At 39.3% G+C, this 24,174-nt stretch overlaps 2 protein-coding genes across 6 annotated transcripts; one reads left to right on the top strand and one right to left on the bottom strand.

The window, feature by feature from the left end:
• Window positions 1–1,116: 1,116 nt before the first annotated feature.
• LOC129703330 (zinc finger protein ZIC 1) lies at window positions 1,117–17,643 on the bottom strand. 4 transcript variants are annotated; one of them, XM_055645695.1, is made up of 6 exons: window positions 16,480–16,602; window positions 15,682–15,832; window positions 6,695–8,006; window positions 4,321–5,299; window positions 2,594–2,757; window positions 1,117–2,193 (listed from the first exon to the last, which is right to left on the bottom strand). In XM_055645695.1, exons 4-6 carry the CDS (start codon window positions 5,294–5,296, stop codon window positions 1,993–1,995), a joined length of 1,341 nt encoding a protein of 446 aa, XP_055501670.1. In that variant the 5' UTR covers window positions 5,297–5,299; window positions 6,695–8,006; window positions 15,682–15,832; window positions 16,480–16,602; the 3' UTR covers window positions 1,117–1,992. The 4 variants fall into 4 exon arrangements, with proteins under 4 accessions (XP_055501670.1, XP_055501669.1, XP_055501671.1 ...); XM_055645694.1 differs by having other exon boundaries at window positions 4,321–6,856; window positions 7,875–8,006; XM_055645696.1 differs by having other exon boundaries at window positions 7,875–8,006.
• On the top strand, window positions 14,830–24,174 carry LOC129703328 (zinc finger protein ZIC 4-like). 2 transcript variants are annotated; one of them, XM_055645692.1, is made up of 3 exons: window positions 14,830–14,924; window positions 18,588–19,184; window positions 22,319–24,174. In XM_055645692.1, the coding sequence occupies exons 2-3, from the start codon at window positions 18,725–18,727 to the stop codon at window positions 22,753–22,755; spliced, it is 897 nt and encodes a 298-aa protein (XP_055501667.1). In that variant the 5' UTR covers window positions 14,830–14,924; window positions 18,588–18,724; the 3' UTR covers window positions 22,756–24,174. The 2 variants fall into 2 exon arrangements, with proteins under 2 accessions (XP_055501667.1, XP_055501666.1); XM_055645691.1 differs by lacking the exon at window positions 14,830–14,924 and having other exon boundaries at window positions 17,966–19,184.

Raw genomic sequence — 24,174 nt, 5'->3', positions numbered from 1 at the left:
GGACATCACGGGAATTCGTAACTTTAGCTAGCATCATGATTTGTGTTGTCTGTTGATATGTTGTCTGCTTAATGGGGCGGTCATGCAAGCTACAATGAAGAACAAAGCCTAACAGTTCCAACAAGCGTAGCTAAGTTAGTGGAAGCAATATAGCCTGCAAATCTATCAAAGTAAATAGCAAAGAAGACAATCTGATTTAGTGAAACAGGCGTTCGGCTACAGTCATTAAGCATAAGTAATTTAGATTTTTATTTTTTCCTCATTTAGTAATTTGCTATCAGAGCATCATCGAATGGAACGGATTTTTTTTTAGACTGGATGCGAATTAAATAAGTAAAGACGTACAAAGAAAATCAGATTACATAAAATAAATTGTCTTCTTGTAGATTTAATTTTACACTAAGTGGTTGGATTTAGAACCATTGGTTATAATTCAGTGAAGAACATAAATTAAGAATTATTTCAATTAATGCCAGCTATTAACGATTATAATCGCAAAGATATGAAGCTGCAGATGCCTTAGTTAATTGTAAAACCCATGCTCTCTCGTTGCCCCTACCTTAGAAAAAGTTTGGGAAATATGTCATAATTGAATAGTTAAAAGGGATGTGTAATCATTGTTGATCTTTTTAAACTAAAATGCCTTTCAAAATTTGCAACATTGATGGAAATATTTATCAACGTATTCCCAGAAACACCAGCGCCCAAAACAGACACATTATTCTTCCGCTAACTTCCTGTGAAGTCAGGCGGTTGTTTTTACACTACGCAACAAATAATATCTTGCGCCAATATTTACGTTGAATTGGGTTATTTTTATTGCCTCTAATAGTTTATGGCTCATAATGTTAATCGCAATGTTAATACAAACTATTTTTATACAATGGTCCAAAATTTTGATTTCAAAAAATTCGGTATGAATATTAATTAAGTGATTTCAAGTGCTCAGAAGGGATATGTACGTCCATCATTTTTTATATCTCCAAATGCACTTTTGTTGTCGTTTGATAGAGAAAATTCCAGCAAATATATTTCAGTTACCCATGTTTCCTCGATTATTTTATTCTGTGACGTGCAATAGTTTGCCGTATGAATAAAAATACTGAATGCAGCGCATTGGATTTTGGAATCTTTAATATTGTACGAAATGTTATGGAACAGTTTGTAAACTAGGTCTTACATACGAATGCATTTTTCATAAATATCGAATATCTGTAACACGTAATACCGGTAATTTACGTACATGCGGATAAATATGGAGATTGGGAATATATACATAAATTTATCGCAACTGCGAAGGCAATGGACAGATAAATTTCTTATTTTGCTTTAATATCAAGTCTTACATAAAACAAAGTTACATTTTAACACGGGGTTCCAAGCTTGCACTACGATATTTTTTTGACATAACAAGCAACACTTTGAACACTTCACTACTCTGACTAGACTTTGGGACGAAAGGTTTGCACTGGATACAAAAAGCACATTAATAACAATAGTATCTGCTAACTTTCTGACGCTCAGTTGAGACAAATACAAAGTAATTCACATTTTGGTACACATCGACTATAGTAACTTTTTGCCATCCATAAACAAATAATTGCATTTTTTCCAACCGTCACCCAGATATGCAAATACCACGTTGACAAATCCCCTGTGATATGTCTATGTACAGGATTCAAACATTAGACTCTTAAACTAGTAAATCTATATTTACAAAAAGGAAAGAAAAAAGACCGCTGCCATAGAACACATGCAATTTCAGAGCTTTATCAGATCGTTCTCTATATCTAGCACTTGGCAATGGCTAGAGAAATAGCATCGTCCTACATGCATTTTAAGATTCGCTACTAAACCTTTGAAAGGTTTTGGTTTCTTCTTTTATTATTCCTTTCGGCGTCTATTGGCAGCTTTTTTGTCTTTGATTCCTCGCGATCGTAACTTTGGAGTCTTTTTTGAAAAGTTTTTTTTTGTATTTTTATGTAGGTTTACTTAAACGTACCATTCGTTAAAGTTCGATGAGAGCGTGCTGTGGTTGGATGTGTGGTGGTGAACTGCAGATGATGTCGGGGACATTGAACTGTTGGTCTGGTTTTCTGTAGAGGGCGACACGATGGTAGGGGGTGTTGAGGATTCGTAGCCAGAACTTGCCGCAGGAGAAGGCTGTGACCCTTGAGAGGCTGCTTCGTGGACCTACAAAAACCATCCACCATATAAAAATAGTCTTATAGACAACTATAGCGTTTGTGTGAGGGCTTTCCCTTAAATTTGTAAAATGTATTTCTATATAATATATCGTTTAACACAATGAGACCTTTGCAAAATTCAGTTTCAAAAATGTAATCGCCAAAAGTTGCCAAGTAAACAAATGCAGCACAAATGCTTGATAGATTTGTTTTCGTAACTGTAGGCGATATTTAAATTTGACCTATGGTAGAGTAAAATATATTGACCATACATGGTTACAAAAGGGATCTTGCTCCATAATTTAATCTGCACGGAGCTGTCAGGTATTCAAAATGACCATTCCGCTTCCTGATAACATTGTATTTATTAAATACTTTGCAATGCAAATCGCATTTTTTTTAATTACCTTCATGTGTTTTCGCAGAGAGCTGGGATGAGTGTAGGACTTGTCACACATTTTGCAGAGGTACGGCTTGTCAGAAGTGTGCACGTGCATGTGCTTTTTGCGATCGCTGCTGTTAGCAAAACGCCTGTCGCACCCTTCGAACTCACATTTGAATGGCTTCTCCCCTATCAAACGATGACAATTTTTATTAATACCATTTTAGGTTTTTTTTCTTGGAAATTCATTATTTACACATATATTGTGTACGTTACATGTGTGTGGGTGTGTGTGTGTGTGTGTGTGCCTGTGTGACCGGGTATGTGCGTGAGTGTACATACAAAAGTACTAAACTTATTTTAAAAAAACAAAGAAAAGCAGCCATCATGAAAACAAATACGTATTTTGGATCACCATGCCTCACGATTTTTTCAACTATGCCTCACGTCTCCTAAATATCTGCAGCATGATTAGGTTATGTCCCCATCTTCTCTGTTTAGAATTTTATGGCGGATGAATCACAGATTAATAATGTTGATCGTTTACTTAATTTATATTATCGACACTGACTAGTTACAAGACATTGCAGCTGCCGTAGCGGCCTTACATGCATATATGCCCACGAGTAATTGTTTTGTTTTAATTGCAATAGTATCTCAAATAAAGTTGTAAATAGGTACCTGACTAGTTTTTGGATTCAAATTCTTATTTAAAACATTGATTCTCCCTGACACAAGCATAGCTTCGCTAATAGACTAATACAGCTTTTGTAACGCAAATGCTGAAATAGCATTTTAAACAGACAACGGAAATGATTATTTGCTAATTCTATTTGCATTTTCGCTTTAATTAAACCGTTTCCAATTCTGTTTATTTAAAATAAGAGTTAGTGGACATCTCATGCAGTGAAGTGAATTGTTGTTAAGTGCCCCTGGTGGTTTTGCAGTCGAGAAAATGTTAAATCTCGACTTTGTTAAACCTTTACAACAACCTCACCATTATGTGCCACTAACATCGACATTGTTGTCGAGTGCATTTTTTTTCACAAACACACTGTATACCAAGTTTTAACAAGACGATAAACCCGGGAAGATCCCAATATATATGTATCACGGTGGGAACGTATTATACCCATATATACTCGGACACGCGCTCGTACACATTTACAAACGCGCACATAATATTTACGCGCAAATATATTTACATGAATAGAACTTTGTATCGTCGAAAGTTGATTTCGCGGCTTTATCTAATCCACTAACATATATATGTGTAAAATTAATTACTATCAATAAAGAAGCCAAACTAAAGGGAGTGAAAAAACATAAGTATATGCTCTTTCGGGTGTGAATTTCTAACGAAACCAAGCAACCAAAGGTATTCTCATGTTTAGATAAAATTGACAATTTAATTGAAAATAAATACTACTACGACGTATATTATGTTAACTGATTCCACTTTAATTTTTTTTTTTAAAGTATAGCATTTCATGACGTGGAACCGCGGTAAACATATATATGTTCTTATTTTTTAAGGAACCGCAGCCACAGCAAGGAACATCAAGAGTTAAGGAACATCAAAGTGCTAAACATGTGCATTTTATTCTGACATTATATTTATTTGCATATGTATTGTTAAAATTGCTATTGAATAAATAATATGGGAGACCTGTTTATTAATATGATAGAAACGATTATAAACGCTCCGTAACATTTCACTTCTCCGTGATTTTTTAAAATAATTCTCCATACCTGTGTGAGTTCTTTTGTGGATCTTGAGATTTTCTGATCGAGCAAAGACTTTGCCGCAGCCGGGGAATGGACAGGGAAAAGGTTTCTCGCCAGTGTGGACTCTGATGTGATTTACAAGTTTATATTTGGCTTTGAAAGGCTTTCCCTCTCTTGAACACTCTTCCCAGAAGCAGATATGGTTCGACTGTTCTGGTCCCCCTACGTGTTCCACAGTTACGTGTGTAACTAGTTCGTGCATCGTGCTAAAAGTTTTGTTGCATGATTTTTTAGGATTCGTCAACTGTTCGGGCTCTATCCATTTACATATCAGTTCTTGCTTTATGGGCTGCCTCATATATCGAAAGAAGGCCCCGGCCCCATGGTGGGCCGCCATGTTCATGTTCATGGGACCATAACTGTGTAGCTGGGTCGAGGCGTAGTGGTCCGATCTGGGACTAGTGACCTGGCTGTATTGGTCTGCTCTGCCATACATGTCCCCAGAAAAGCCTAAGCGCATTTGCCCGTTCATTACATGTGCATTTGGAGAAGCGTGGGTCGTCGCTTGCTCGTGAAGCCCCGGGAAGAGTAGATGCCCCGCAGCGTCGGTATGTCCATGGGGTCCGGCAAAACTGCCCGCAGCCGCGGCCGAAGCGAAGAGGCTGTGACCGGCACTTGCCGCCGCCGCTTCCCCAAAGCCCCGATTGCGAAACAAGAAGTCCCGGGTCGAGTTGAAAGCAGCGCTGCTGTACGAACTCACATGGCCGGGGTGGTGACCCAGAGCCGCGGCGTAGCCTGGTGCCTGCGACGTGAAGGCAGTTTGACCCGATGCGAGATCGTGAGTGCTGGGGCTGATTTTAAAAGCACCCATCCCGTCAGCGAAAGGATTTATCCCCAGTCCCACTTCTCGGTCGTTGACATCGCCTGTTGAGTGATGTCGGGATGATCCGAAGGTAGTCACTCCTAGAGTAGGATATTGAGGTCCAGCGTCCAGAAGCATCGTCTGGCGATGGGGGTAGAAAGTGAACAATAATATATAGAAAGGCAAACTACAAACAATTCACAACGAAACTTGCTTAATATAAAATAGTCTCTGAGTCTGTCTGCAGGACTTGCAAAAACTCCTTATTTTTCTCTCTTCTCTCTCTTCAGCGTGTGGGAATTTGCTGAAGATATTTTCCCCCTCTGCAAACGCAAATCATGCAATATTGTCTTTTGCGGTTTATCTTCCTGGGGAGAAACTTTCACCTCATCAGCCGGGCGGTGAGCTCGAGAATGATAGCGGCAATCATTCCTGCAGATAAATGAATTGAAAAGACAACACCGTCCCCTTGATGAATGGGAGTTGGGGGAGGAGTCACGTGGCGCTCGGCGTCTCCACCAATTGGCCAGGCTGGCGCTGCCCCGTTGTGCCCTGGCGCCAATCACCAGCTTGGGGCGCACATCCCGCCTCCTGATTGGCCCGCCCGCCTCATCAATCCCAGGTATTGTGCACCCGTGACAGTCCCTCCTGATAAATTATTGCCGTCCGCATTTTCTTTCTTTTTCCCCCCTCTCCGTTTTTTTATATATATAATATGGAAAGAGGAGGAGGGAAAGGGGGTGGGAGAGAGAACAGAAGAAAACTCTTGTCTTCTTCGACTTCACAATTCAGTCACCCCTTGTCAGACTGTTTGAAATTCGTTAATGTGCCACAACTCCAGACTAGAAAAAAAAAAGCGGGCGGCTTCCTTTGTTGTTCAGTAGCTTTTTGATCGCCGGTGAAAATTCACTTACCCAGATGAGTGAGCAAAAAGAGAAAGAACACTCTATTGAATTGGGTTTGGAAAATGCATATGTTTGGATTCAGTACAAACATACAACACTCGGTTGTTTTCGAGACGAAACCCTTGATTAACCTGTCTTTCCACATGTAAAAGGCGATTGAAAACATCTTGCTTGGTCCTTTTTTTTTACTATGGTGACGATGAATTGCTCTATACATATCTATAGGTCCTCACACAATCGCAGAATAGCTGGAAGTAAGGATTTCCCCCCTTTATGTATAAAAAGTGGTGCGCTTTTCATTGATTGCGGACAATGAATGCGGAAATTGTTTATGCACATCGTCAGTAAAGGAAAATATAGCTTTTTACAACATCATCTTTTAGTTTACACTTTCCCATCCGCTGCCCCAAATTTGTTAAAGTCTATTTACTGTGTCCCTGTAAAGTTTTTTTTTAAAGTGAGGCCAACGGTTTGCATATTCATTAAGTCTAATTACATTCAAGTAATAGAAACGTAAAAAGCCAACACAGAATCGGAATCGTTCAATTTACCTTTTGTTCGCCACTTCAATGAACTTCCTTGAAGCTAAACCTCCGAGTTAAAGTCTTATTTTATAACAAAGAGATCTTACCGCATCCTTTAACTATTATCTCCGTTAGCAAACCATCACTTTGGAAGGGCAGTGCTTTCAAATACTTGTCTTATTTCTTCCAATCTATGCTCTTTCCAATTCAGTTTTGTGATTACCCAGTTTACACGAACACGTTTGCACGCTTTTTTTTTCAAACAAACACTTAAAAAAAAAAGTATTTACTGTTAAAGTACAACAGGTTAACTTCGAACAAAATATTTCGCGCGAAGGTATTGGAGTATGCGAAAGCCCAGCGTTTAATTGACCACCTTAGGACGTTATTCGGCAGCAAAGTTCTATAGATATTTTACAGTAGCGCTGTTGCTCAAGGAAGCATGTTTATCATTACGGGGTAGGAACCTGACGACAAGGTTCGCACTAAGAGCTTATACCAAAAACAAATTAAAATGCATGCCACTTGAGTTTCCAATTTACAACAATTTGAGGCTACGTGCTTACTTTGTCGAAAGCACGAGGCCGGTGTGGGTATTGAATAGGGAATTAGTGTAATTTTTAAGGTACTTTAATGGTCTAAAATTGCCTTATGAGAAGATACTAATTGTGGTTAAACTGACTATTCTGACGCGATAGGTCCCATATTTGTGCACAAAAAGAAATCTTATTTGTCTGCTTTGGTTGGATATCTGGATCTCCTGCGTTCTTAAAGATTTAAGTAGAACATAATATTGTCTTGCTGGGTGATTACAATAGCTAGCCACATAGCGTTACTTTAAATGATGCAATATACTGATAACATTGATATTAAAATCACAGCAGTCTAGAAGCAGAAGCTGGAGCAATTTGATTCAAAAAGATTTACTGCTCATTGAGTGTGCAAATTCTAAAGGGACACTTTAGGAGTATGAAAAGTAAACGTTTCCCATAGCATTATCTTTAGACTACTTCTCCCAATATACAAAGAAGGACTGATTTTTAAATTTGAAGGATGGTAGAAGTTATCAAGTGGGATTTGCGGCGTTCTCCGCAGGAAACGCAGGCTGCTTGAGTTCAAAGCCGCATGCACCGACGTGACATATAAGCCATTAAAATATCATCCTGACGGCTCATTTCTGCTTCATCATACATTCCCTAACTGCTTCCAGAAACCTTGAAAAGGCGAAATGAAGAATGACTACCTAGTTGCCGCTACAAAGTAGATTTCTTTAAAAACTTCAGTTACCTGAATTAAATGATCGAAGACATCTTCTTCAACAGGTGGCGGACGGTAAGAGAGGCACGTGTATTCAAGTGACTTATACTAAACGACTCCTGACCCCTGAATTTCCATCATCTTTCATGTAAATGCAATTGACTAAAAAGAGAATAGAGATATCAGTCAGATTTTTGTTTCCTCAGAATAGCCCTTGTCAGGAGCCATCATGTTCCAATAAAAGCAAAACTAGGTGCGAGTGGCTTTGAATTATGCATTTCCATTCGAAAGCACTTGTGTGTACCGATATTATCCCTCGGATTGTTTTCGGTCGATGGATAGCAAAGCATTTGGTTGTTCTATGAAGGGAGGAGCGGGGGTGGGGGGATATACGTCTGTAGGCTGAAGTACTAGTTTAAAAAAGGAATTGTTTTAACTTGATTTAAAATTCGATGTGTTCCATGAATTCAATTTAAAACTTAAATTTGATTTCTAATTTGAAGTTAATCTTTCAATCGCTTATTTGCGACAAACATGTATTAACTGATGCTCTTCTTAAAACGCAGCTACGCTTATAAACCACACTCGCAACTAGAATTGTTTTGTGTTCAAATGTATGTTCTAGTACAGTGAGAGAGCTCTTCAACAATTGCGTCCGTCAACGCGTGTCGTTTATCGGTGTTTTTCCTGCAAGCAAAACGCATTAGAATTCTAAGATAATTAACTGATAATTGTTTACTTGCTTCCTCTAAGCAAATATTCCAAGCATTGGAATGGACATTGGAATTATTTCAAAGTTAATTTGAATGTTTCTGAGGCCGAATTTCTTCGTGTTGATCGTATTGTTTGATTCCTGAGCCAGTGTGTTATCGTTTCGTTTATTATACTTATCTCTATCAAAACTGATTCAAATGAAGTTAGTCAGTTGGCTTCTGCGCGCAAGGATAGCTCTGAAGTCGCCGACTTTTGAAATACCATATCGTTTGACCCATGACCCGTGACCGACCACATGTGCCAAAGCCACACAATGCCACATAATGTATACCTTCGAAAAATATTAGCTGTCCTCGAACTAAAACGTCGAACTGGAAAATAATTGTTCAATATGGAATTGTTCTATATATAAATTAACAAATTGAACGCACATTGACTTTTTAATGTTTCCACACTAACATTAGGTATATCCATAATAGTAGAAATAACAGGATTTTAGTGGTGGGCGCTTCTGTGAACTGTTTGCTATCTATTTGCTTTGTTTGAGACAAAAAAACCATGCAACCGGAAATATGTATGATTTGGACACTGGCACTAAACTAAAATGTCATCAAAGCAAAGATAATTTTCAACTGGTATTCTGGTGATTTCCGGCTAAAGTCCAATATCATTTCAAATTGTTGTTTAAAATAACGTCCAGAAGCTGGAAGTTAGACAGAGTTATTAGACTTTCTATAATGGACACATTATTGAGATTTTCAGCAGATAGTTTTGTATTAAAATTGCAACTATCGGAAGGTTGCCTGAGCTAGTTTAGGGGCGGGAGGCAGAACTTTGAAGGCCACCCCTGACTTTACCCATTATTTGACTGCCTGCCCGGAAATCTGTGCATGGCATCGACGTTGGAGGTGCGAAAAGTGTATTGGATAATTTGTACATGCAGAGTTATTACAATATTCTGAATTATTTCTAGTATAGTTACAATTCGACAGGGATTTCACACTACGATATTCAAAGGGATTTGTTTTAAATCCAATGCGGGATCGAAAAACAAAACAGGTCTTTATCACTTATTCTCTTTCCTTTTTTCTTAATTTATTCTTCAGCTATGGATGCTGAAGGGTGCTCGAAGTCTTAAAAACTGGAGATTCGTGAATTACGGGAAGAGCGAGTTTGGTGTATTTGAACAAGGAAAGGAAACAGAACTTTAGAAATCAGTGCGCTTTGTTGACGTCGATCTTTCATAGTTACTGAAAAATGACCTTAATGCACGACAAGGCGCAACATCCTTTTATGTTGCTCCCGAAAATTTACCAGAATTTTTGAAATACAAGTGAATGGAGGGATAGACATTATGGAGGATATTGTAAGGATTATTCAACACTACGATATTGAAATTACGACACAAACTGACTAAAATATACGTAGCAAATAAGATGTTAATAGGATTATTAATATATAGAACAAAATATACCCCAAATCATAACGGTATAAGCAAGATGCTATGATCACTGTACTCATCTGTAGATAAATAATATATTTGGAGGGGGGGGGGGGGGGGTGTTTATGCAATATGCATTTTACATTTGTAGCTTTTGGACTATTCAAAACAAATGGAGTTTGCATTTGCTCTGCACTCATATCCACTGCGATACTAATGTTGTCGCAGAAAATATTGTCATAAAGAAATTGAAAGGCAAACTGTAATTTCGCTGTGTATTATGCATTGCTGATATTATTTACCGAATGAACACTTGTAGCCCTAAATACATGCCCTATACGTTTAAACGTCACTTTTTTGTTGAAGCTTTTGTGCCCGCAAAGTTATTTAGTAATATAAATATCTATTTATCTGCAACATTGCTACAAAAAGTTACCACGATTGGAATTGTTATTTGGTTGTCAAAATCCCCTAGATTTGCTGGTGCCTCCTTGGAGTAAAATGCATACTCACGGCGAAATATGACAATGAGCATTTTGCAGGTTAGTCACTTTTTTAATTGATACGCTTACACGTCTTTACACGCTTTTACTCGCCCCTACACATACTTGGAAAGAAATGACATCCAAAAAACACCCCAAATGGTGTAAAGATGATAGATATTATTTCATAGTTTGTTTTAACTTCCTTTGAATTGACGTTCTTTACTTAAGACGATGACTGCCAGCTCTTGGATTATCTTCAGCATTGTTTAATACACGATGAACTCTGAACAAAACCAGTTCCAGTACCGGCGTGACATTTAGCATCATCGAATTTCTCTTATATCAAAAATATAAACCGAACCACTAAGATGCAAGCTTGTAAAATGAATAATTAATAGATTTCGAATTAATATAACTACAATTGAAACCGCGTGTTATACTAATCAAGGTATTTTAAAAATCTTTCTATGGTATTTTCGCATTTTCAATGAAATACCACCAATAAACTAAGTAGTAATTTGTTTATTTGATAAGCTGTTGACACAAAATAATGTTGTCCTCATAACGCATGTGTATCTGGCTGTTCCCAGTCTCTCTCGCTCTCTGTTTATCTATCTATCTATCTATCTATCTATCTATCTATCTATCTATCTATCTATCTATCTATCTATCTATCTATCTATCTATCTATCTATCTATCTATCTATCTATCTATCTATCTATCTACCTACCTACCTACCTATCTATCTATCTATCTATCTATCTATCTATCTATCTATCTATCTATCTATCTATCTATCTATCTATCTATCTGTCTGTCTGTCTGTCTGTCTGTCTGTCTGTCTGTCTGTCTGTCTGTCTGTCTGTCTGTCTATCCATCTACCTGCCCATTCAAAAAAACACAACAGCCTAACTATTAGTCTAACTACCAACACACACACACACACACACACCCACACTCACACACACACACACCCACACACACACACACACACACACACACACACACACACACACACACACACACACACACACACACACACACACACACACACACACACACACACACACACACACACACACACACACATAATGGGATCTCCATTGGCATCGTTTTGGACCTCTAGTCTGAATCGTGGTCATTTACATTGTTTTATGTCGTCGCTCACTGTATAAATTAGTGACAGTACATCCCGCAAGCAGCTGTTTGCTGTAGATCAATGTACCCTGCCTGAAAGTACCAGTATTAATATTTGACGACCATAGTATTGTAACAACAACCTTCGACCCAGTCTACGTAGATTCCATATTTTTCCATGACAGTTGCATTATTTTGTTCATTTACGGATAATTTGAATACAATGTGATTTGGAAGAGTATATTAGACCAACTTTGGAGTGGAGCTTTGGTTTTCTTGGTGGGTTTCTATCTTCCTAAATATCGGCCTTACAGGTAACTACATAGAAATGTATGACCACAACCATAATTCCCCGATTCATTCTAGAAAAAGCGTTCCTGCATCACCACTATTTAACAATGATATTGTTAGCAAAACGCGTTTTCGGGTTAGTGTCACCAAGACTATTTTTTAGTGTAAAGTTAGCAGTAATTCGGCAACAAATTGAACGAGGAGATCTTTTTCTCCATAATTGTTCTGTGTTTGCAAAAAAAAAAAGGAATACAACGCACTACTAGTGGACATGGTCACCGTTAAAGGTATAGGGATATTTTCAGAACAATACCAAAATATATATCCTTCAAGTTATAGACATTCATTGGCATCGATTCTCTAAATTTGGTATGAATGTGGAATACTTCAATATAATTCGCAAAAGAGTGCTGACATTAGTTGCTGAATTGCAATGACGATTTTAGACATGGGAAGTATAGTATATCTTTAGATAGTTTCACTTTTCTTACAAACATACAATCGTAATGGTACAAGTTATCTGGTTTCTAGCTTCTTTCCACCGCTGCTTAATCAGTTCCAGTCATAAACTAGTGGTGAGATATAGACTACGGTATCTATTCTCCGCGGTCAACGCAGCGGGTAAATTAACTAATCACGTGTATCTGTTTCTGACATTGAAAAGTGTGTTGAATTCTCTCAAAATCCCGTATAATTTAGCATTTTATATGTAGTGTGTTTATATTGTAGCTGCATTAAAAGTGCAACTAGTGATCTTAACCCTAATGAGAACTGTATATAGAGCACCCATTTTTCTCTACCATGGCGATAACCTGTTATTACACCCCAGCCTCCTTCGGAGAAACTAAAGCATATTTTGAAACAAATGCTTTTTTTTCGTCTATAAATACATCGAAAACAACTGTACTCCCCCGATCCTGCTTTTATAGCTTTTATAGTTTCAGTTATTAGAAGAAATGTATCATAAAAATGTTTAACTGTTTTTTTTTTTAAGTTGACGTCTGCAAAAAGACGAGTGAAAAGCAGATACGGCGGAGATACTGATATATTGCTCAGGCAAAACCAAACAATGCACTCAATTGGTGCTGCTTGAAGATTATTTTCAACAATATAATTAGCCAGACAAAAGTCTAAGACTTATTGGTACATGAAATTAATATCCTCAGTTACAAGGGGGTGGGGCCTGGATGTAGCATCGTATGTACGCCAAGTACAGAATAAATATCTAATTTAAAAATGCAGCAAAGGTAAAAAAGTAACTCTGCTTTCTGTATAAAGTGCACCACGCTGATGTTGCTACTTAACCGCGATGTATCTATCATTCAGTATGATATAGTTGCTACTTTCTTTAATCTGGGGTATTATTCTGGTTTTAGTTAACATGGACAGTTTGCATATTTTACACATAAAACATGTTATACCCTTCTTCATAATCAAACTTCTTTAGTTAAATATTTGCAAAATGTATCATGATAAGATAGAATGGCATGGAATTCCAACACCGCACATCACTAACGTAAACCACTCACAGCTTGAGTGTGCGCAGTCAATCCTAGCTATTAGACATACTATCCCATATTATGTTGCTTGTTAAAAATGCTGTCCAATGCTTCATGTTGTTCGATTTTAAGTTTTTGGGGTGATTTAATGGACAACCTATTGCCCTTTGCCAGAAATATAATGAGTCCATTGTGTTTATTTGCAATATCAATCACGATATCCTTAGATTAGACCTTATGATTTAAACTGCAAACATGCACCAACTCACGCACTTGCAACAAGCTGAATTAAACTGTAGTAGAATGAAGAATTTCCCTCTTCATTACGTTAAACGTTCTATGAGTGGGTTGAAAGAAAGGAGTATAACGCATGGACCCAAAATAGCGAGATTTTCCGCTATATTTCATATCAAATTTGGTCAAAAAGGACATGAACACATTGCATCAGAATAACGCCAGCACCAAGATTTTATCAAAAAAGATTATTTCCCTAATCTGTTCCTTTATAATGTGTCCTTCGAAATACAATTTTGCGAGGAAATAATTAGGAATGTACACTGCTCAGTAGTGTTTTAACTATGCGGAGTACCATGTCTATTTATTGCATTCATCGTAGTGTTTTTTTTCCGTTGTTTTTCATACAACACAAAGGTATAATCAAAGTTCCTTGGTATCTCAGTTGGACTTCTTTCGTGTTGATCCTGTAGTCTACAGACCTGGAATTCTGAAATAATTTCCTGTTTATAATGGGGTACAGGAAGCAGTGAACTGCCGATCATAAGGAGGATATAAAATCTAGCTCGTTTTGTTATGTGATGTTTTAATCACATTGGAAAACTATCTAGTAAATGAAAATAAGAGTAACATTCTAATTTCTAGATAATTTGGGGAAAATTTAGCACTACTCTTCCAGAAAAGCAAATCTCACATAATTTATCGATGTTTACATTTAATTTTTGAAATAAAACATATGATTGTGTGAAGGGATCAATTATATAACACAATAAAGTGAATTGTTGAATCACATCAACCTTATTGTTAGGTATGAGTGCACGTCTCACCGTATCTAATATATCCTATACTTAATGTAAAGCACAGAATGTTTCATCTGGCTAAAATGCGTTTATTATGTAGCATTAGCAACGTTAGCGAGGTGTATATCTCACTTTGACTATTTTTTTATTTGAAAGTCTACCGTAATGGAATATTCTTACTGTCTAGTGCTTTTAACTTCAAAGACACGAAACAATACTGCAAAATTTGCAGCCCTCGATACTTTAGGTGTAATAGTGCATGCATACGTGGAATAACGTATCCACAGTGACAACATGTGAACATGTTATTCGACATTATAATTTACTTGTATGTTTCTCGTATATTTACGTTTACGGAAACATTTATATATTGAAACGTGCATAAGCAGTCTGTTCTTTTCTAGGAATTGACAATTGCTGCTGAAAAATTGCTCGGAAGACAGCAGGCAAACGGACACTAAGGTGGGGGCTCGATCAGGTAATGCAGACGCACATGTACAAATCCCATCTTAAGCCAGCAGTGTGAAGCCCTAGAGGCTAAGATATAAACGTGTCAGCATTCACAGATCTACACTGCATCCTTCTCTGTTGCACAGCAGAGCTTTCTTTGGATGATAAATAAAAACACGCAAAAAATCTATAGATTATTCACCCGCTTTGTGATTCCACCTGATGGTCAAACTATGGTAGATGCAAATAGTACGTGAATTAACAGAAATAAAAACGTCAACTATTGAAATATTTGCTGTTTATAAATATATAGCATACACCGTAGTACAAGTATTATTGCATGAGATATTCCAAAGCCTTTTAATACCCATATGTGAAATTATTGTTTGACAGTGAATATGCGTTAATAACATATTTTTTCTGAATTATCTTCCTGACCCTCCTTGCGTTTTGAAGGTTAGTGTTTACAAATTGTGCAAATCTTTCATTATATTCAACATATTTGCCATGACTAAAGAGAAATGTTTGAACAACTGTGATCTTTCCCCCCACCGCCATGCCTATATCCCTCCCCCACGTGTTCTCATCTGATCATACTTTTTAACCATTTTTTTCTTTCTTGTGTCTCTGGATACATTCCCCACACGTATAACGTTGCTTACGCATTTTCTCCTTCTTATCTCTCTCCCAGCTTAAATTTGGTATTTCTGTTTCTTTCCACCACCACCCCCGCCCCCACAAATTTCTCTCCACATTATAACTCCCACCTCCCTTTGAAAACCTACCTTTTTTTCTCTCTCTCTTGAACTGTAGGTCTGCTGTGTGCAAGGCTGCAGGCTTCAAGCCCTGCCGTTGATCAGCTTAGAACGACGGCCTAAATCCACGGATATCGCAGCACTAGGTTTCCGTTCCCCTTTTGTACCCTTGGTGAATAATCTGAGGAGCCACAACGTACATGTTTGAGTTAGTAGCCTGTTTTGTCACCCTGGTCTTCTCTGAAAAATCAAAGTCTAAACTACTTTTCACTTAGATGGCAGACGTCTGTACTCAAGGCGACGTACACAGACGATCTGCACTAAGCAAGTTACAGATGCAGACATAAGACTGTATGTTGGGGGAGGGATTGTAAGCAGCATTGCGTTCGGGTATTAGAATAAAAATATGAAATCGTAAGGTTGATATGAAGACGGGAGATCGCTTTAAAAGCCTTTCATTCACGTGTGCCCGTGCAATGATACAAGCACACAGTCATTTATCATCACGTTATCTTTCTGCGTGCCTCCCGAAACACTCTACAGTTTACTTTCTTTTCCACCACAAGCGATGCGGGTTTCCTATTTGCGGATTACGCTGTGTGTATAGATTCTCGAAGCACGGTCTGGGATCGCCTTCGCAAGCTGTAGCTTTGGAATTGGAAACACGTTTAGCTTTAAAACGAAACACGTTTGCATCCATGTGAAGTAGGCAGTAATTCAAATCGCTTGCCAATCTGTAGAAAAACAGTACCGACCGGGGTAAAAAATAAATAAAATACAACGCCTAAGAAAATAGAAGTATTCCCCCTCCCCCTCCCCCATCCCCACCTTCAAGTCCGATCCAACATCCTCCACGAAAAGCCAAACTTTCCCTGGACTCTAGCTTACAGAATTACCAAGCCGGGACTGCGGGCAAGAGAACTCAATAAGTTATTACATGCTGAGAAAGTTTCATACTCAGTCTCGGGAAGAAAAAAAAGTTAACAGATGCCTCTGACTGGGAATCTCTTTGATCGTCTGTGCCGCTAAGAACACCAGCCGTCTGATTTTGTCAAAAAAACATAACACGCCTGGCAGTCTGCGAGTGTCAGGAAAGATAAAAAATCACTAACTAATATCCGGCCGGAGTATAACAGGCCATAACCTCATTTTAAGGTTTAGTGCCGAACCGTCTTGCCCGCAAAAACTAAATTCTTGCATAAACCACAGGATCTGCTGTGGCTCAGTACAGCGGTGAGCGGGACACAGTGTTTGATGTTGCAAAACAGATACTGGTATTTGACTGGCTCAGACACCGGGTAAACTTTCCTACACGTCTAACTGTATATTTGTCCGTAAAACAAACACAGTTGTAACACCTCATATTATTTTTAAAAATCCTGCAGCAATGCAGAATCCCTGCTTTCTGTGTCCTTTTAATCTCGCCAAAATAAAGTGAGATCCAGATTAATAATCGGCGCATATAATTTAATTTCATAGTTGAGAATACTTTATATAGACCAGAATCTTAAATGCTTCCCAATTTATCGTTGGCGGAAGCTCCCGGCAACGACCAGATTTTAGCAAAAGTAAACACAGAAATGAGGTAATAAACGGCAAATATTCACTATTTATGATATTTTCACAAAAAAACAACTCCCGCTCTGATCAACTTTTAAAATGTACAGTTTTTTTGTTATTCCCTTAGCTGATTCCCCTTAGAAGAGCAGAAATAGGCGAAAACGGTTACAGATTTCCCTAATAAAATTAGTGTGTTTCAAGAAACTAGCAGAAAAATCCCACGCCCTTCAGCCAAAAAGATTTTTCCATGTTCCCATTCACCCCTCAACTCCCCCCCTCCCTCCCTTACCCATTACCAATGCCCTGCCCTGCCCCCCCCCCCCCTCCCCCCTCAAACATCGGTCGGGTGTAATACGCCCCGTCTGGGGTCCGTAACCTATCATTGGGAACTCACCAATGAGACGGCGTGTTGCTCGCGGAGCCCGACGGGCTCCCTGCAGGGGGGTTCCACCCCCATCCGGTCCACGGCCATTTTTCCATGTTCTTAACTGCATTCCGTCCCCCCCCTCCCCCCCCTCGTCCCCCCTTACCCATTACTGGCACCCCATGTCTAATACGCATGTGTCCGTCTGGGGTCCGTAACTGGCACTGTCTATCATTGGGAACTCACCAATGAGACGGCGTGTTGCTCGCGGAGCCCGACGGGCTACAAAGCTGTTCATGAATTTCAATTCAGTTTCTCAATGCTTCCTGCTGCTGCCATCCGTCTGCACTCTCTACACCGAATGGCTTTCCACGTTGGCAAAGGGCGAGTTTTCAAAAGTTCGGTAACTTTTGAAAAAAAAAAGTTTATTTTATTATTTTCCTGCAGTCAGGCATTATAAGCATGGATGCTTTGGGGGCTCCGATGGTGGACCCATCGTTCGCCAAGCGAAACCCAGCGCTGAGATTAGTAGACTTGGCAGGAGCGCACCACCATCATCATCATCACCATCCCCCCCAGAGCATGACAGGCTTCCCGGGGCTCAGCGGCCATCCCCACTCAATGGCACACACGCACCCTGGGGAGAATACTGGAGAACCCCGCCTGGGGCCGAGTCCATTCGGGCCTGAACACATGGGGCACCCTGCAGCCGCCGCGGCACTTAAACTCAGCCCATCCCATCCCCACCACCACCACCACCACCACCATCACCATCATATGGCAGGCCACGCTGAGGTTGTCTCCAATCCAACGGCAGCGTTTGGCCCAGCGCAGGCGGCAGCAGCAGTCAGTTACTCGGTCTCGCACTCTCACGCCAGCTATACTGCCCAGGCTATCTCGGCAGGTAGAGACTTCCTCATCCGCAGAGATCTGACATCCTCAGTCATGCCTGGCCTCACAGATCAATATCCTGGCACGAGTTCTCACCACGGAATGTTTGTATCAACAACAGGTAGCTATCCCGGACACCATGGTCACCCCGAAGCTGGAAGCCACTCTCTATTCCCCGGACTCCATGATCAGACTCCCCATCCAGCCCCAACTGGACACCATCTGAACGGACAGTTAAGACTGGGGCTACCTGGAGATATGTACGCCAGGTCTGAACACTACAGCCAAGTGGCAAGTTCCAGGAGTGATCCTTTTGCCTCTTCCCCTCTACATAGCTACGGTGGCATGAACCTAGCTGCCCACCACGGCCCAGGTGCTTTCTTTCGCTACATGAGGCAACCTATCAAGCAGGAACTGATCTGCAAGTGGACTGAGCCGGACCCTGTCACTAAAAAACCATGCTCAAAAACTTTTAGCACGATGCACGAACTTGTGACTCACGTAACTGTGGAACACGTAGGGGGACCAGAGCAGTCGAACCATATCTGTTTCTGGGAAGAGTGTCCAAGAGAGGGAAAGCCTTTCAAAGCCAAATATAAACTTGTAAATCACATCAGGGTCCACACTGGCGAGAAACCTTTTCCCTGCCCATTCCCCGGCTGCGGCAAAGTCTTTGCTCGATCAGAAAATCTCAAGATCCACAAAAGAACTCACACAGGTCAGTACCTTAGAAGGATCGTTATTTCATGTGTATTTCATTTCCGATGTGCAGAAGTTAACAAAATAATAAAATATATCTGTCGGTTTATTACCAGTGGGACTTCAATACAAACGCAGAGTGACGCTGTTTGTGTTATGTGTTTTGGAATTTAGCCTAATTTTCCCAGCATATATATAAATGACGCAGCTCTGAGAACTTCGTAATGTTGTGGGTAATAAATAATTGATAATGTTTTAGCTGTAACTAGTCTTATAGGTTCAAATTATGAAGCTGCGCAGGATCAATTTCTGTAAAAAAAATTAAGACACTAAGTTTTTATCTTTCAGGCGCAGGCTTATTTTTGCCAACGCATCATCCTCAAGTATCTGTGAACATTGTTTTTGATATAAAGTAGCTTTAAATTAGAACTTTTGCTGATTTTTTTAAAGAGAAAGTAATGCGTATATTTCCTGTTAATTTTGCGAGAATCTAGAAATACAAACTTAATCATTTTAATGTTGTAATGTTCAATTTAATATTTTGCATCTGTTCGGGACTTATGCGAGTTTTACCGTCTCCACTGATTATGTTTTATAGAGCTAAACATGTTATAAGCCTCAAGAGTAAAGAAAGCAAGTGTTCAGGCCTAGTTTTTCGAAAAATGCCTTTTTGCAGAACCATTTGTGAAACTTGGACCTGTGTCAAAAAACATCTGCTAGTTTTAGTTAGCCGCAAGTAAATCGAAGCTTACTGAAAGCTGTTTTTGAACTTCCCAGGACAAGCTATAAGTAATGAAACTGCACGTAAAAATTTCACACTCTCGAGAACAGCTTCTATTAATTGGTTTTAAGCAGCGGTCTGACGCGTCGCTGGCACGTTCCTCGCAGTGAGCTCTGCTTGCGCGCGGCCTTGCTGGGGTACACAATATTAAAGGGTAACGTAGACCCCTCGAAATCTATCCCCCCCCCCCCTTCCCCTCCTCACCTCCCACCTTCCCGCTACTCGTAAATCCTCACACCCTCTGCTCCCCACCCTCACCCAATACCGGCTATCTCTTTAGACGCTGCACATATTTCAGTTCCATTATCTATTCGGAGGGCAGCAGAACATGTTTTGTTGGCCGGTGGTTACTCCAAGTATAGTTTGCGAAGGGAAGTATGGGGGAGGGCCAGGGAACGAAAACGGAGGAGGGGGGGGGGGGGGGGGGGTAGGTGGGGGAGGCGAATATTTGGAGTGGTGAAAGAGAGAAGGATTCTCCGTGAAATCAATGGACATAATTTAACCCGAGGCAGTATGCTGCACTACAACGTCTATTCGCCCCGTAATCGTGAAATGTGGGTTAGCTTTCTATCGATCGAAGTCCAATTTCAGTGTATATCGGATCAAGAGGTGGTTTGTGACCATTTTTGTTTACATGAATTATCATGGGTGCATATTAAGAACAAAATAAATGTTTCCTCTATATATTGTAAACGATCCAGCACAGATGGCGCTGTATAAAACTGCTTATGGAAAAAGGGGGGGGGAGAAAATGCATAGACCATATTTCAGAAATGTATCAGGCCATGGCGTTATTCCGTCCCATATTTTTAAATGGTGGAGTATGTTACATATGCAAATGTGTTCGGCGTTGCTGGCGCAGGGCAGGCGCGCTGCCTATGCGTAGCTGACACTTGATAGCATTGTCTTGTGCCTGCCTAAACAAACTTTCCCAGCATTTCATCGACTTCAGCTCAGCAGTTTAGAGTGCTGAGCACTTAATTTACAAGTGCTTTCCATTCGACCCACCGTATATCTATTTATTTAAAATAATATAGCAACCAATGAAAGGGCCGAATGTTTTGCAGCGCCGATTGCTCACACATTTCCATATTTCAGTTAAATAGCGTTCTCCATATGTTGCAATTAATCACTGTAATTATGATAAATATTGCATTTCTCTTTCAGTTTCAAATTGAAAATACTAATGTTGCTAAATTCTTAAATAAAAAATAGCAAGTATACTAATTCTATTAACAAAGTAATTATCTTGTAAAATATTCATGTAGTTTGATTGGCTTCAGTCCTTTATAGGCAGGTTTTATTGAATTGAAATCCCGTCCCTTTTACATTATTTATTTCAACAAGCATGAAAAGATCGCCTCTGGGTAAACAAAGGCTTCAGTAGTTCTGTCACCTCACTTATAAAATATTACCACTTAAGGTTTAAACCCGGAATTAAACGTAGATATTAAAATAATTTATTAGAATGTGCAAACAGCTTGTGGAGTTTATCACCAGGTAGCCATCTTTCCCTAAGTTATCTGATGCAAAGTTGAGGAAGGCTATTGAGACAATTTTTTAAAATATTTCAGCCAGGGTTAAGCTAGCTGGTGAAATGACAGTTAACAAGGATTGGTCGCAGTTAATCTTACATTACTCATTCTTTTATACACAGCATTAATAGTAAAGAAGGAGAAATGTGTAGCCAGGAGGAGTTTAGAGCTCCCGGGAATTGTCAGAGCAGACTTCATGCTCGTAGTGTCGGACGCTCCAGACACGGCACAATAACAGTGTTTATGCGTCTGGGCTTCCCCATGGGCCCACTAACTTACTACTAGCTTGTACTACACTAATATCGTTGATTGGCCGTCTCAACCTAGCAAGTGAAGGTCAAATTATTCTAACGGCTTTCTGAACGTTTGGCTAATTACGGTGCAATATTAAATCGACATTTTGAGAGTTCGGGGAGAAGAACTCAGTTGCAAAGCACGTAGCTTTTCACTGTAGCTGCACTGTTTTATATTGACTGCTGATGTCGTTCATTGTGTTAAGCTTAGATTTAATGAAGTTAATTTTTAAATTAAGTTAATTATCAATATGATTTTTTTTTGCTATTTTTCCGCTTTTGGTCCGCCAGGACTTTACTGCAAACCACAAGAGCGTGGCTGAATGATGGATACCAGCTAGAATAACGTATATTGTAATCTAAAAGACAGTGGCCGCAACATAGAACTATAATTCCTCAAGTGGTTATTTCATTATTTATTAAAACACGGGTTAGTGACTAATGTGTACTTTTAATAGTGGAAGATAATACCTTATCGTCAATAATGAAAAATATACCTTAACGTTTGTGACTCATCATGCTGCCCCTTGTGGTTTCCTTTTAGGTGAAAAACCATTTAAATGCGAGTTTGAAGGCTGCGACAGACGTTTTGCTAACAGCAGCGACAGAAAAAAGCACTCTCATGTGCATACAAGTGACAAGCCCTATAACTGCAAAGTAAGGGGCTGTGATAAATCGTACACGCACCCCAGTTCCCTCCGTAAGCATATGAAGGTCCACTGCAAATCTCCTCCTCCAAGCTCGGGCTACGAATCCTCCACCCCTTCGCTGGTATCTCCGTCCTCGGACTCAGGTCGGGACCCCCCGGCTCCAGCCTCTCAGCTTGACCCCATCACATCCTCCCACGCAGCTAACCTGAGCGAATGGTATGTGTGTCAGAGCACGGGAGCAAGTGGAATTCCAACTCCTCCAAGCAATTCATCATCGCCTGGACCAGGAGAACATTCTTACAGGAACTCTGATCCCAGAACTATGATCTAACGCGGAACGCAAACTATCTGGACATACCTTCACTATAAGAACTCTTAACTAAATATGTGTTCATTAGATGTTTGCAATCCCAAACTTACTGCAACATTTGACTTGAAATACATGAATTTCTGGAGGCCCAGCGCCTAGGTTGTAGGTAATGTGAAAATTATGTAATGCACTGGCATGCACAAAATGATACAGACGTGTATTAAAGAGGAAGTATCCTGAATGAAATCTTACATAAATTGAAGTCAATGGTCAGGAATAATGCACCTTCAACTACAAAACATTTCCGATCGCAAGAGCCCCCACCTTACCCCTCTCCCACCCCATTACCGTGTAGAATTATTTTCCATAACATTTTGCATATAAGGCCAACTACTTTTGATTTTTCTTTGGTTATTTTCCTGTTTTTTGGAGAAAATAAACCAATATATCGTTTTGTTGAGGGAATATATTACATAGCCATTTGAACGACAGGAGAGCGTTAGAAGATGCACCTGATGTGAATAGTAACGTACAGAAGCCTTTATAGGCCGAAACAAGATGGATACTGTCTGGTTAAAAGCCTTCCTTGGCTTTCAGCATTTCACAAAAAAAGCTTCGTATTGGAGGTTTTACAGAATAAACTTGTAAATCATATAAATATTGGTATTGATATGCACCGTCCGTCTTTGTTAAGTAATTCGTTCATGTTTTCCTGTTTGTTTTTCTTGACATAATTTATTTAAAATGTTACAATAAAACACATTTTGTATAAGTGAACCAAAGTGTTTTATTACAGGGCAGTTAGTGTAAATTTTTTTCGTAGATTATTTTAAATCATTAGCGTGTGTTCTGTAAATTATAGTGATTTATAAATGGCGGTTTTGACTAGGTAGGATAATTTTCTTTCTGTATTTTGACCCTATTTTGATATACATGAGTACTGGTTTGTAATAAATTGATAATGATATGAATACGGTTTAAAGACATTTTAGCTATTTACATATTTGTTGTTAATATGTATAGTAAAGCATTGGTTCTGTCCTATCTGTGACATATATGATTAACCACATTTAAAGAACAGCTCCAACTCGTTGACCTGGTCATTTTTTTTGTCAGGAGCAGCACATTTCTTAATACATCGTTTTACGCCACAAACACGTTATTCAAAGCGCATTTTCCGTCGAAAATAAGTAACATCGGCGACGCACATTTTCCTATTTGTGGAACCCTAAACATAGTTGGTGAAAAAGTTGTATGGCCGAGGTATTGTTACGGTGAAATGCTACTATTTAAGCAGAAGTCGTTGGAATGTGTACTGAAACCACTTTGTATTTTGCCAATGTACGAATGAACTGTGCAGAGTTTCTTAATGTATTGTCAAATAACTCACCAATAAATGCGTCTTGGAAAATTAATAAATTTTGTAAAATAAGATTAAAA

This window comes from Leucoraja erinacea, chromosome 14 (assembly GCF_028641065.1).
Source record: "Leucoraja erinacea ecotype New England chromosome 14, Leri_hhj_1, whole genome shotgun sequence".
NCBI classification, from domain to species: domain Eukaryota; kingdom Metazoa; phylum Chordata; class Chondrichthyes; order Rajiformes; family Rajidae; genus Leucoraja; species Leucoraja erinaceus.
The sequence above is the reverse complement of the archived record's forward strand: the minus strand, read 5'-3'. Positions and strand labels throughout refer to the sequence as shown.

Bases quoted from the DNA above. Each gene is read 5' to 3' on its own strand.
- LOC129703330 (XM_055645693.1), bottom strand. From the start codon at position 5,296: ATGCTTCTGGACGCTGGACCTCAATATCCTACTCTAGGAGTGACTACC. The intron at 2,758-4,320 runs GTATGGAGAATT...ATCGTTTGATAG, and splicing joins CCACAAAAGAACTCACACAG to GGGAGAAGCCATTCAAATGT. The intron at 2,194-2,593 runs GTAATTAAAAAA...TGGTTTTTGTAG, and splicing joins CTCTGCGAAAACACATGAAG to GTCCACGAAGCAGCCTCTCA.
- LOC129703328 (XM_055645691.1), top strand. From the start codon at position 18,038: ATGGATGCTTTGGGGGCTCCGATGGTGGACCCATCGTTCGCCAAGCGA. The intron at 19,185-22,318 runs GTCAGTACCTTA...GTTTCCTTTTAG, and splicing joins CCACAAAAGAACTCACACAG to GTGAAAAACCATTTAAATGC.